At 30.4% G+C, this 15,311-nt stretch overlaps 1 protein-coding gene across 2 annotated transcripts in view; it reads left to right on the top strand.

Moving 5' to 3' along the window:
- Positions 1–15,311, top strand: part of LOC127712482 (glyoxalase domain-containing protein 4-like) — a 62,092-nt gene that overhangs the window by 6,625 nt on the left and 40,156 nt on the right. Inside the window, exons 2-5 of one of the 2 annotated variants that reach the window (XM_052218945.1) lie at positions 6,902–6,951; positions 7,820–7,841; positions 8,960–9,080; positions 10,005–10,143. In XM_052218945.1, coding sequence (XP_052074905.1) covers positions 8,988–9,080; positions 10,005–10,143 — 232 coding nt within the window. In that variant the 5' untranslated portion in view covers positions 6,902–6,951; positions 7,820–7,841; positions 8,960–8,987. The remainder of the gene's footprint in view (positions 1–6,901; positions 6,952–7,819; positions 7,842–8,959; positions 9,081–10,004; positions 10,144–15,311) is intronic. The other variant, XM_052218944.1, reaches the window with a different exon arrangement.

Below are 15,311 nucleotides of genomic sequence, written 5' to 3'. Positions count from 1 at the left end.
ATCTACATATTAATAACCCTAATGCTAGAGATAAAATTTTAGAAATCATAGATCAATGGAGCCTTATAGATCCTTTTAGGGAACTTTTTCCAGACTCGTGTAGATATACATGGAGAAAAAAGAAGCCCTTTAAACAAGCTAGGTTGGATTTTTTTCTTTTTACAGATAACATGTTAACAAATTTACTAAATTGTAAAATTGAACCAAGCTATCGCTCGGATCATTCTTTTGTAATTTTAGAGCTACAGTTCAACCCATTTATAAGAGGTAAAGGACTGTGGAAATTCAATAATTCCTTATTATATGATCAAGAATATGTAAATATTGTAAAAGAAAAAATGATTGATGTCAAGAAACAATATTGTGCACATGTTTATGATTTGGAACATATTGATGAAATTTATGATGAAAATTTACAACTTACTATAATTAACACGCAATTATTTCTTGAGACTTTATTGATGGAAATCAGGGGAAAGACTATTTTGTATGCAAGTTTTAAGAAAAAAGAAAAGGATAAAAAGGTTCTTAATTTACAAAGGGAAATTGATTCATTAGAAGCAAACTTTAAGGAAGAATTAATAAATCAATTAAAAGATAAAAAACAAGAACTGGAGGATATAAGGAAAGAAAAGATGAAGGGTCAAATGGATTGAAGAAGGGGAAAAGCCAACTAAATATTTTTGTGGTCTTGAGTCAAAAAATTTTAATAGTAAAATTATACCAAAAGTTGAAACAGAAGATGAAAGGATTATAACAAAGCAAAATGATATTTTAAAAGAAACAAAATTATTTTATGAAACACTATATAAAAATAGGGATTGTAGTTTAAATGGCTGTAAAATTGAACAGTTAGAAAATGATTTAAAAAATTTAAATTTTGAAAAATTGACAGAGGAATGATGAGAGGATGAAAAAAATAATTTAGAAGGGGAGATAGCTATAGCTGAGGCAGGTTTAACATTACAAAAAATGAAAAATAATAAATCTCCTGGATCTGATGGTTTTTCGACTGAGTTTTTCAAATTTTTTTGGAAAGATTTAAAATATGTTATTGTAGAATCTCTAAATTATGGATTTCACATTGGATCATTATCAGTCACTCAAAAACAAGGAATTATCACGTTTGCCAAAGGATAATAAGCCACAGCATTTTCTGAAGAACTGGCGCCCCATTTTATTATTAAATACAGTTTATAAAATTGGGTCAGGGGTGATTGCAAATAGATTTAAAAAAGTTTTAGATAAACTTTTTAATTTAGATCAAACTGGTTTCATAAGTGGGCGTTATATGGGAGATAATATCCGACTTATATATGATATTTTGCAGTATACTGAAGAAAAAGATATCCCTGGTTTATTACTGTTGATAGACTTTGAAAAAGCTTTTGATACAGTATCCTGGGATTTTCTTTTAGCAGTTCTGACTTTTTTCAATTTTGGGAATTCCATAATCAATTGGTTAAAAGTATTTTACAATAATATTAGCTCTGCAGTCATTCAGGGTGGAAATTTATCAGAGTTCTTTGGTATTGGACGAGGCTGTAGACAGGGGGACCCACTATCACCTTACCTTTTCATATTATGTGCAGAGATTTTGGCAATAAAGGTTAGAGGTAATATGAAAATACAGAGTATAGAAATTTCTCAAGTTGAACATAAACTATCTCAGTTTGCAGATGACACTTCACTGATTTTGGATGGAAGTGAAGAATCTATGGAAGAAGCTTTATTAGAGCTTGATTGGTATGCAAAACTTTCTGGACTAAGGATAAATTTTACAAAAACTCAAGTGGTATGGATTGGAAGTAAAAAATACAGTAAAGAAATGTTATGCCAGAACAGAAACTTATCATGGGGGTCAACTTCTTTTAGGCTGTTAGGGGTAAACTTCGATATTGATCTTGAAAAATTTTTAAACTTAAATTATACTGATAGGTTTCTTCAGATAAAAACTTTGATTAATACAATGGTCTAAAAGAAACTTAACAGTAATTGGAAAAATATCATTGGTTAAAACTCTTATTCTTCCTATACTAAATCATCTCTTTTTAACATTACCAAACCCAAATGCTGAGATGATTAAGAAAATTAATGATGCTATTTATTATTTTTTGTGGAACTCACCAGTTCATAGAGTAAAAAAAGAAGTGTTACACATGGATTATAAGAATGGTGGTTTAAAGATGATAAATATTAATCTATTTATGATAGCTTTAAAATGTACATGGATAAGAAAATTGTTTAGTTCTAACTGTAAATGGTTAAATATTTTTTTTACAAATATAGATAAAGAGAAATTGTTCAAACTAGGAAATAGTTACACAACAAACTCTATTTCAAATGTAAAAAACAAATTTTGGATTGATGTATTTAAAGCATGGCAATATTTTGTAGATAAAGATATAAATTCTACATGGGAATTTTTTCTTGCTAGTCCATTATGGATGAATAAGAATATAAATATCAATAATAAACATGTATTTTATAGAAGTTGGTATAATAAAGGTATTGTTGTTGTAAATGATGTGATTAGTAATAGTGGAAAGTTTCTCTCCTATGGGGAAATTAAAGACAAATTAGATATTTCTGGGAATACATGTATAATGATGTATAATATCATCATATCAGCATTAAATCAGACATAGAAGCTGTATTCAAGGGGAGATAATAATTTTTGTAAGGAAGAAATAGAAACTATAGAACATGTACTACGGAATTGTGAAAATGTCCAGAATTTTATAGAAGAAATAGATATATGGCTTTTATCTAATGGTATAAGTATCTCATTCACCAAAAAAAATTTTTTGTTTGGTGATGTCTCACATGTATACAAGGGTGAAATTTCAAACCTGATTTTTCTGTGTCTTAAACAATATATTTATAATACAAGATATTTCCAGAAAGTTTTATCAATTCATGCTATGAAGAAAATACTAAAAGATATTTATAATCTAGAGAAGTGTATAGCAGTAAGAAACAATAAACTTGAGAGTTTCTACAAATTGTGGATTCAATTTACTCATTTGTTAGATTGTAATTAAAGTCCTATTATAATTCATATGTGAATAACATGATGGAATGTTGATTTGTTAACTAAAATAAAAAATATTCATTAGAACAATATATTTCTTTTCTTTTCTGTTTTATGTATTTAAATTTTTTATTTTTTTTTTTAAATTCACTTATTTTTCCTCAATATTTCAATTCTTAGAAAAACTATAAAACTTAGAATATCTGTATGTTTGTTAAAATAATTATTCTAATTTGATCATACATTTATTTGTGGTCCTTTTTTGAACATTCTATTATGTTATTTTTTTACTTTTTAAATGCAAATTAAAAATGTGGTATTATATTAAGTAACTACAGCTGATATTATGTTTTGTAAAATGAACTAACAAATACTAACAGATATATATTTACATGTTCTATTGCTAACATTAACGAGGCCGGGATAAGGTACCGGTATTCAATGTTTTCATTACTAACAAATGTACAGATTTCAATAAAAAATGAAAATTAAAAAAAAAAAAAAATTGGAACTTATTACTGTTTCCGATAGAACTTTGCCTAGATTCGAGAAAAAGGGAGATAACTATTTCTTCTGAGTTTAAAAAAAATTACAGTTACATCAATGGTGGACTTCAATCTGATTAACTCAGATTACCTGAGAAAATTGTCATTAGAACGCTTTTCCGAACTGCACATACTTACCAAAAAGTTTAATCAAACACTTTACCGAACTGCACACACTTACCGAAAAGTTCAATCGAACTGTAACTCAAAGGTTAAGTAAGATTGCTAGTCCTTAAAATCATTAAATCTTTTATTTTCACTTCAAGACCAAATAAGAAAAATCATGCATGGTCCTTTTTTGAAGGTTTTAATGGTCAGTACCTAATGTACTAACAGTCTATGTATTAATTGGTTTATGCGTAAAAATCTTTTTTCCAAAAGTTTAATAGTAATTTATTTAATTAAAACACATAATGAACTGTATTCGTGACATGCCTTGAATGGAGAGTATATATGCATGTCTTTTTAATAATTAGTTGCTTTATAGCAAAATTTAACATCGACAAGGTATTAAATTCGAGAACACACTGTTTATATTTTCATTTACACATGTTACAGCAATAGTTTTGTTGTATTTTTATTTACTAGGGTAGATGAATTTTTGTTATTTTCCCATTTGTTACACAGTCATAATAGAATGAAATATTAGTAGAACTTTGTAATTTGATGAAAACTATTTTCCAATTTTTATACGACCGCAAAAATTAAAAATTTTTGGTCGTATATTGGTATGACGTTGGCGTCGTCGTCGTCGTCCGAAGACACATTGGTTTTCGCACTCTAACTTTAGTTTAAGTGAATGGATCTCCATGAAATTTTACCATAAGGTTCAATACCACAAAAGGAAGGTTGGGATTGATTTTGGGGGTTATGGTACCAACAGTTAAGGAATTAGGGGCCAAAAATAAGCATTTTTGTAACTTCCAGACATAACTTGTGTGTTAGTGTATGGATCTCTCTGACATTGTACCACAAGGTTCCATATCACAAAGGGAATGCTGGGATTGATTTTAGGGGTAATTGCCTCAAAATTTTAGGAATTAGGCGCCAAAAAAGGGGCAAAAAACAAGCATTTTTCTAGTTTCATGATAATAACTTGTGTGTAAGTGTATGGATCTTTCTGAAATTGAAGTACAAGGTTCCATATCACAAAGGGAAAGCTGGAATTGAGTTTGGGGGTAATTGCCCAAAACGTTTAAGAATAAGGGGCCAAAAAGGGGCAAAAAATAGCATTTTTCTAGTTTCCAGACAATAATTTGTGTTCAAGTGTATGGATCTCTCTGAAATTGTACTGCAAGGTACCATACCACAAAAGGAAGGCTGGGATTGATTTTGGGGATAATTGCCTCAAAATTTTAGGAATTAGGGGCCAAAAAGGGGCAAAAAACAAGCATTTTTCTAGTTTCAGGACAATAACTTGTATGTAAGTGTATGGATCTTTATGAAATTGTACTACAAGGTTCCATTTCACAAAAGAAAAGCTGGGTTTGAGTTTGGGGGTAATCGCCCTAAACGTTTAGGAATTTGGGGCCAAAAAGGGGCCTAAAAACAAGTATTTTTCTTGTTTCCAGACAATAACTTGTGTTCAAGTGTATGGATCTCTCTGAAATTGTACTGCAAGGTACCATACCACAAAGGGAAGGCTGGGATTGAGTTTGGGGCTGATGAATCATAAGGGGGTTCAAAAAATTTAGGGAAGGTATTTTTTTTTTCTTTAAAATTTTCCATTTCTGATTTATATATAAAAGCAAATAATAATGATATGGTTTGAATAGGTAAATTAAAAATTTTTAAGTTCTTAGACCACATTCATTCTGTGTCAGAAACCTATGCTGTGTCAAATATTTAATCACAATCCAAATTCAGTGCTGTATCAAGCTTGAATGTTGTGTCCATACTTGCCCCAACTGTTCAGGGTTTGACCTCTGCGGTCGTATCAAGCTGCGCCCAGCGAAGCATTTTATTCTAACTTCAAATACTATGCTTTCTTGCAGTTTTAATCTACTCGACTAAACCTGCCTAAGGGGTGGTTTAAACTAGACTGTAGGGTAAACAGGTCAAAACGTGATTTTTCAGAGTAACTCATGTAACTTGTACCATTCATGCCATTCGATTGAAACTCTAGTAACTCAAGAAAATTCAGTGACCCAAGTTAATCCAAATCAAAATGACAAAAATGTTGCAAGATTAAACTAGTCTTTTGAAAAATGTTTGATATTTCAATCTGATCTTCAGAACATCAGTCATAGTAGTGGACTAACAAAAGGAACATGGAATAAAATACAATTAATCAGTTCTGATTTAGTTACCTGTGTCCATGCTTTGTTTACATAGACCTGACCACACAATGTTCTACTTTCTGTTTTACAGACCTTTTGTAATTCTCTTGTTTTATTGTAATGAATCACACCTTCATGACCTTCAAAAATTTGTCAGCAGGGATTTTTTTGGCTGATATAATATTTACTAGAACCTTAAGTAGAACAGAGTGTTGTCAGATCATCATCCTTGTAAGGCCACCTCTAAAAAACAATTTGTTTGATGTTGCCTACCCATGCCTCATACATGTCATAGAGTTTAGTAGGTTGGTAGGGATTTAATTTTTTTTTTTGCCAACATCATAAGTTACATGTTATAGACAAGAAAACAATGTTAGAGCATGAAAAAATCTTTTACAAAAATTTTTTTAAACAATTTGTGTTATAAAATTTTTTGGGTAGTCTGCTTATTAGGTGGGTAGGAGGGCAACATCAAACAAATTTAAATTTTGTTTTTGGCCAAAGCAAATAATGTACACAGGATAGCTCTGTATTTAAATCAGATTTTCAGTTCAGTAAAAGTACAAACATAATTGATGAATACTTTAAAACTTCATATTGAAACACAGTTCAAATGAATGCTACCTAAGGGTTCATTATTATTCCTGGGATACTAATTTTCTTGGATTTCGTGGGCATAAGTTAACTATGAATTTAAATGTTCAACGAAGTACACATTTTTTAACAGGCTTGATGGCAGAATTTGGGAAAACAGCGAAATCAAGAACCACAAAAATACAACATGTACAATTTCTCCTCAATCCATGAAAATTGGAATTCATGAAAACAAATAAATCCAAAGTACTTTAACATGTTAGAAATGTACATGTAGTTTGACAATTATTTCAGCAATCATCACTCATTTTCTGTTGAAATCATTTGTTGTCTGTGACATAAAAAACATGAATAGTTTATTTAGAAGTATGTAACTATGTATCTCATGTATCTAGACAGTTGCAAAAGTATCTAACCTCTTGTTAAAATGTAATGTTGTATTTTTTCAGTTTCTGCGACATGAAGAATTTGAAAAGGGATGTGAAGCTGCATGCAATGGGTATATTAATCTGTAGTTGGTTTTTGTTACAATTTCTAAAAATTATTTTTTATGATATTTTTGGGGGAAATTTTAAAGAATACATGCAGACTATCATAATCATGATTATTGAACAAAAAATACATTTTACAACTGAAAGGATTTGTAAAAATGTTTGAATTCTCTGTAAAAAAGAACAGCAACAAAAGTGCTTTTCCTTTTCTTTTGGTTTGTTTCATGTGCATGATGTGTGTGTAATGATTTTGTTTCATGAATTGATACACCATATCCTTTCTCTTCTCTTATTTAGCATGTACATGTATTTCTAATGTAAAATATGTATCAAAATTGTTTCATAAATTTATAACAGCAGAGTTCGTATTTTAGTACAAGCTGTTGATAATGTAATGAAATGTTAAAACACATGCATGACATGGTTTTATTGCAAAGTATTCAACTTTTTCTTACATTTAGAAGTGACAGGTGTAGGTATATGATTGTTAAGACTTATAGCATGTTATATACTGCTGTTGTACAATCAATTTGATTTGACTCCAATAAAACAATAATGAGGGGGAATTTTAAAATTGTATCATTTGATGCCTTTTACATTACCATTTATTTTATAAATAATCAGGAAGAATTCACACCACATTGCAAATACTGTGATATTTGAAGAATGTAAGTCCAGAAAGAGTTCTCATTTGCACATTTCAATTTCCTAGGGATATGTTTTGAAGAGAAATCTGTTATTTACAGTGTGTTTACCTTGTGATAGTCAACAGTAGTGTTATATATATATTCTATTTTTCATTAGTCCATCGTTTAAATTTTCATAGATGTAAAAAAGGGACAATTGCAGCTAAAGTATCATTTTTATATCATTTAGGTATTTGCAGTTTGTAGCTAAGGTGAGACAGAAATTTCTCAGTTCATATCTTCAGTGTGTAAACAGAATAACTACAGGCAGAAGAAAAGCATTAACCAAACATAGCTTTATTAGATACTAATTAAATTTTTGTTATGCATACAACCTTCTTGATTTATACATGTATTCTAAAGAAATTAGTTGCTGGTATCACTATTTTCTTAAATTTTGCTTTGATCTTTTTGGATATAATTTTCCACCTCAAGTGACAAGATTGATAATGGTTTTCCTCAGTCGAGTAAAGTTAGAAGACAATCACGCCATAAGCTAACGTCATTGACATTGTCTAGGAAAAAAGCTATAAACTGATCATCTAAATGCAACCTACGGTCTTTCTCCTTGAGCAAGTTTCTCGGCTACATCTCATCTCAGGGCTATCACCCTTCAATGAGATTGTAGCCTACAAACTCCCTAGTTTTCAAAACATTACATAATCTAAAATTAACAATGATAATATAATTGTTGTAAACATCAGCAAAATTAACCCTATAATTTCTTGAAATGGCAGACCTTATGCAATATGGGCCACTTTTAAGTGACAGACGTATGAAAAATACAGATCTCTTGGCGATATTGTTTAAGATGGATGTATAAGGTTGAACATAATTAACGATGTTCAGAATATTTTGACTCGAACTGAATACTTTAAAACTTATAATTTTATGAAATTATTTGTGCTTTTTCGGCTATTTGAAATGTACCGCAGTTAATCATTTTTGAAAGAACAGACACATTTGTATAACATAAGCTTGCTTATCTTTGTGCATTGTTGTGCTACTAATAATAGTGTTATTTTACACCTTTACTATTTTTTAGGGTTGTCGGCACATTTGCTATTTTAAGTATTGTTTTGGCACATTTGGAAATTTTAGTGTTGTTAGGCACTACTGCATTTTTTTCCTGTTAATGTTTGATACCCCCACTAAATAGGAACTACAGTTCTAAAATGAAGGAAAACACATTTTGTGCTATTGGGTAACTGTCTGATTTGCATATTCACTATATCTTTTTTTGCAAAGATTAATATACATCACAACATTTGATGTTGAAGACCATCCTGCTATTATTACTTGATAATGTTTTCTCTTCTGAAAATTTCAGTCCATATGATGGTAAATGGAGTAAGTCTATGGTAGGATATGGACCAGAGGATTCACATTTTGTTGTAGAGTTGACATATAACTATGGGATTGGTGCTTACAAATTGGGAAATGATTTTAGGGTTTGTATAGTATAGTTAAATTATATACTCTCTAAGAAATCTATAAATTGTACCTTAACGAAAGAATTGAAGAGAGTTGCTGTCATGGCAGAAGGAAATAGTAATGAGGAGTATTCCTCTCCATCGCCATATGTAATGTCTCAGAAGTCTTTTGACAGAACTTCTTGCTACCTTAAGTTCAGGCATGCTGTCCAATTTTTGCAAACAGTTAATGAACACAGGCTTCCTCAGAGTACAAGGTGTATTAATGGGAATTTCCAATATTAAGCAAGCCCTAAAAGAGTCTTTTAAACATGGTAACTTGGACTGAAAAAGTTACATATAATGTCTCAATATGAAAATCTAATATATTCAAATAAAATTGAGAATGGAAACCGGGAATGTGTCAAAGAGACAACAACCCGACCAAAGACTTTGAAAATGCAAAGGTATACTGACTTTCAAATATCTCACACTGAAGTTACATGTACAGGTTTGAACAGAACTGCATTAATTCAAAATTGAGTTTACATCAACCATCACATGATTCATAAGTCACATTCAGTAGCAATTGACAAAGCCAGGAACATGACAAAGCCCATAAATTGCATAATACTGTCATATTTATATAGTGGATATATGGGACTGCTGTTACAGAGATAGAATGCCACAATGGAGATGAGAATTTGTGACTGTAAGGATCAACCCATTCATGATAAGGACTGTAGACCCTTTGACATGATAATTGAGTAATTCTTCCTCATAACCATGCTTGAGTAATTTTTGAGTTGGGTATGCCTCTGGTTGTCCAATTGCCTGAATGAAAAACAAGCTCTAGGGTATCATATCAAATGACAGCTTTTGGGTCAATCTTTTTATGACATTTCCTTTTTAATAATTGGCTACTCTTTTTAAGTACATTTCATTTGTAATGTTCTATTTCAGGGCATAACCATTCATTCCAAAGACATTATTAGAAATGCCAACAAACTAAACTACCCAGTGGTAACAGATGGAGAGTCACAGATTCTGACCTCTCCTGATGGGTATAAATTTATTGTCATGGAGAGAGAAACAGAAGGAGGTATGTCAATTACTCATAATACAGAACAGTACTCATATATCAGTTCCAAATCTGGTCATCCATTCAAGATTATTCTTCGAGTGATCTGATGACTATTGAGGACAGTCACCTGTAAATTGAGTTTCCAAAATTGTCTCTGTTGTATAATACTTTGATGAGAAACTTTTAAATTGAAAGCATGTCAAAGGGGGAACTAATGTATAACTCTACACATGGACAGAAAGAAGAGCTACAAAAAGTGAGCAAAAAGATTGACATAATAAAGTATCAACCTGAACTCTAAAAATGTATTGGACTTCCAAGTGTTCAATATTGTCTGTTACCTCTGCTAGGTCTAAAATTTAGTCCATTCAAACAAAGAAAATAACTTCAAAATCATATTGGTTATCATAACATGGCAAAGTATATAAATATGAAAGAGGAGAAAAAACACATTTATGCTGGGTACAATGTTTGATTGCCAATGAGACAACTATCCACCAAAGTTTGTAAATATCAGGGCACAAACCACAAGATAAATTTCTTGGATATAAGGGTGTTTACCACTTAATAAATTTCAGGGATTTATGGGTACCTGCTACTATTGTTCGGAAAGAAAATTAAGATGTGAAAACTGATTATATAGATGTATACCTGTTTTCTGTGTTTTCTCCTTGAGTATTATTTAGTGTGTCATGGAACCATCCTAAATGCAATACTATGAATGGAATGGATAATTAATCAACACAACTAATGGAATAAGTTTATTTTCTCTTACTTTTACAACATTATCATGATTATACAAAGATAGAAATCAAGTTAAGTTCTAAATATGGAATAACAATAAGTTTTACATAAATTATTAAAGTAGTTTAAAAATCACATATACAGAAAAGCATATATCAACTACAGCTAAAGGGAAATAATTCAAACTTACTTTAGTTGCGCTAATAAAAATTCTTTTGTCACTTTAAAAAAAAATGTTATGGCATGGTGAATTAATTATTGGACCAGTATTCAATTCATCTTTGACATTTCTATGGTAAAAATAATCAAATCATGAAATTTTGAATTTAGAGTTATTTCCCTTTGGCTTGAACCTAGGCTTAATTTACAAAATATTTTAAATTCACTTTTCCTAATGTACCCAACAAAATATAAGTATAATATAAACTTATTGATAAAGAAAAATGTATTAGTTGTACTCAGTTATTTGCAAATATGAATTTTTAGATGATATTTGTTATTTTTACTGAAAAAAACAGATATCTAAGAATTAAACATTTTTTACAAATTAAAATGATCATATTTAACAAAAATTGTTTCCCCTTTAAAAGAAATAAAACCAAGTTGTTGTTCCACTGATTTTGTTAAAATTGTAATATTTTGTTGTTAAAAAGAAAACATGTTAGTTTTCATTCAGGCTTTTTTGTGTTTGGTTGCTGTTTAATTGACATATACTTCAGATCTCCTTTTATTGACTGAGGTTGGAAGAAGACCCAAACCCTCTTATAGTATTGTGGTGTGTTTTTTAGCAACATTTGCAAAAGAGGGTACAAATTTTATATACCTATATAGTTATAACCCAGATCCTTGAAAACCGAGGTGAACCACAAGAAAACATTGTCAACGGATGAAAAGCCAAGGTTGACGTTTTTTCCAAGGGGAACAATTTGCTCTATCCCCCTCTCAACCTGTTTAATTTTATTTATTTTACTGAATTTTCTGTTAATTATTATTTTCTTTTGAATGAAAATAAATATTTTGCTTTTTAAATTATTGGTTTAAAAATTAAAATCATTGTCTTTAGAGATTTTATTTAAAAATCAATTATTGTTTTTTATATGATTAATTTTTTTTTCTTGTGACATTTAGAAAATTGTCTCGCTGAGCTATGTGTAAGAGTAGAATGTCACCTTTTTATTGTCGAGCCTGCGACTTTTGTCGCAAAAGCGAGACATAGCGATCCTACATTCCGTCAGCGGCGGTGGCGGCGTCCACAAATTTTAACCTGTGGTTAAAGTTTTTGAAATTTTAATAACTTTCTTAAACTATCCTGGATTTGTACCAAACTTGGACAGAAGCTTGTTTATGATCATAAGATAGTATCCAGAAGTAAATTTTGTAAAAAAAAAAATCCTGTTTTTCTGTATTTTACTTATAAATGGACTTAGTTTTTCTGCCAGTTAACATTACATTCACTCTGTGGTTAAAGTTTTTGAAATTTTAATAACTTTCTTAAACTATCCTGGATTTGTACCAAACTTGGACAGAAGCTTGTTTATGATCAAAAGCTAGTATCTAGAAGGAAATTTTGTAAAAATATATTTCCTGTTTTTCCGTATATTACTGATAAATGGACTTAGTTTTTCTGCCAGTTAACATTACATTCACTCTGTGGTTAAAGTTTTTAAAATTTTAATAACTTTCTTAAACTATCCTGGATTTGTTCCAAACTTAGACAGAAGCTTGTTTATGATCAAAAGCTAGTATCTAGAAGGAAATTTTGTAAAAATATATTTCCTGTTTTTCCGTATATTACTTATAAAGGGACTTAGTTTTTCTGCCAGTTAACATTACATTCACTCTGTGGTTAAAGTTTTAAAAATTTTAATAACTTTCTTAAACTATCCTGGATTTGTTCCAAACTTGGACAGAAGCTTCTTACAATCAAAAGATAGTATCTATAAGAAAATTTTTAATAATTTTTTCCCCATTTTTGTTGAGCCTGTGACTAGCAGCAGAAGTAGGCGAGACACTGGGTTCCGCGGAACCCTTACGAATTTTTAAAAATCATAAATTGGTAATGTGTAATATGATAATGTAAAATAATAATTCTAAATAATTGAATTGAACCTGAATTTATTGTATAGAAAGTTCAAGACATTAAGTTATGTCTGATTACAAAAACCTATTGAAAATTAAAAAAAACCTCATATAGTCTTTATGAAAATCAGAGTTCAAGACTTTTTGTTTTGAAGATCTGAAATGAATTCAGCCAAAATTAAATGATGTTATTATCAACATTCCTGACACTTGCTTTTTTTTAATGTTTTTCCACATATTTTTATATGGCAATATAAATATAAGGCTAAGAAAATGCTCTCTGTAGTGTGTTCTATATCTGGCCATAAAGTCCATTTAAACTGGCGTTACAGGCTTGTCTTGAACTTGCAGTGAGGTTTGAACTTTTGCCCTGTGTTAAAGGCATTGCTCACTGTAGATTGAGATTACACATTGAAGTGTAGTATCTTTGCTTTTGGTCTTGTTTACTGAATGAAGGATTTTGTGTCATGAATTTATACACGTAACCATTCCTGGTAATTTATCAAGATTATTATTGGAGAATCTGAAATTGGTCATCTACATTGATACAAACCACAACTTGTCTAGACTTTGCCACAATTAAGAGTTTACTTATAATTAGTGATGTCAACTCGGTGAATATTTACTAATCGAGTACTCGTTGGATTTACCGAGCAATACTTGAGTACTCGCTCGGTAAAGCATTGACAAAAAGGAAACACAAAATTGTACCCATTTTATGTATTGTGGGTCGTTGCCTTATGAGCGTAAAACCCTCAACATTATTGGCTAGGACTAGATAAAAGTCCAAGGAATTTTATACCATAATTAATAGTTCATTTACTACATTTACTAATTATGTAAGCTGGCAATAATCTAATCAAGTAATTAATTAATATCTATAGAAAAAGATTACTAATTGGGAACCGTAAAAAAACACATTTAATGATCACCCAAAGGGGTGATGATTAGAACTAACTGATGCCTTTAATCATTTTCTGACGGTCGACACAGGGTGCAATGAATTTGTTCTTATTGAAAAATATTATCTTTTCAACTTTTTCTGGGACGAGGCAATTTCTCAACTTTATTAGGGAACTTACAGTCCTGCTGATGCAAATATATGCTCTGACGGTACACAGGTGGGGGAATAATTAAGATTAGCTAAAAATGTAAGCCTTGGACAAGTGCTCTTGTTTATATATCCTACCTCTGTTTGGAGGAATTTTAAATGACAGTTAAAAGCAAACATTCGAATCGTATTTTAATTTTTATTGATTTTGATTAATATTCAATTTCCCAGGAGGCGCTATCAATAAAAATATATGTTGTTTATAAAGCTTAAAACAACATTCTAACAGGAAACCGATTAGTCGAATATCATTTTGGTAATTGATACTCAGTACTACCGAGCGATACTCGAGTACTCGAGTACTCGTTGACATTCCTACTTATAATGTTGCAAGATATGTATCTTTAAAAACAAAATGGTCACCTTTACAGTGTTCTCCAAAACTGGTAGTCCTGACCACCTAAAAGTAGGTAGGTCCACCAGGTTTGAGTTTAGTTGTGGTCCTGATGTACAACTGAAAGTTTGTGGGTTTTTTTCGATACTCTAACTTAAGTTTGCCTCAACCAAATGTTATGAAACTTATACACAATGCTTATTACCACAAAACTCAGATCAAGTACAAATGTGGGTAGTGTCACTTTTACTGTACTTGAGTTAAGTCCCTTTATAACATTATATGCAAGAGGAGGCATCATCTGTGTCCCATGGACACATTCCCCATTTATTTTTGTTGCTTTCTGGCTAATTACAAATGTATATCAAAATTTTTATGCAACCATATAATTATTTTGCAAAATTGCCTATGAAAATAATTGATAGCCAAAATTTTACTGCAAATACAGGACCACCAAATTTTCACTTGGACCACCAGATTTGTAGTCCTGATGTCCACCAAGCTAATGAATGATTTCAAGAACTCTGCCTTTAGATGTTTATTTTAGTTCAACTGTGCTTTTAGCTTGCAGTTGCATTGATGTTTGCATACATTTCCTTTTATTCATACAGTCATCATGCAACACGTTGTTATGCCTGCCCACAGAATACTAGTATCTTGAACTTTGATTTTCAGATATAAGTAAAAGTATAAACATAAACAATGTGAAAATTACATATTATATATATTATAACACTACAAACAGTACCTGTTTATAACTTTCAGATAAACTATATCTATATGACAGATTAAATTTCTAAAACAAATTATATTGTAAGTTAACAATACAAAAAATTACATCCATTCCATTGAATATTGAGGGAAGTATAAATTAAAACAATTATTACTACTATATGAAAACATATTTCTGGCATGTGA

The sequence above is a fragment of the Mytilus californianus genome, unplaced genomic scaffold (genome assembly GCF_021869535.1).
Source record: "Mytilus californianus isolate M0D057914Y unplaced genomic scaffold, xbMytCali1.0.p SCAF_8, whole genome shotgun sequence".
Lineage (NCBI taxonomy): Eukaryota > Metazoa > Mollusca > Bivalvia > Mytilida > Mytilidae > Mytilus > Mytilus californianus.
This window is presented reverse-complemented; position numbering and strand designations above follow the sequence as displayed.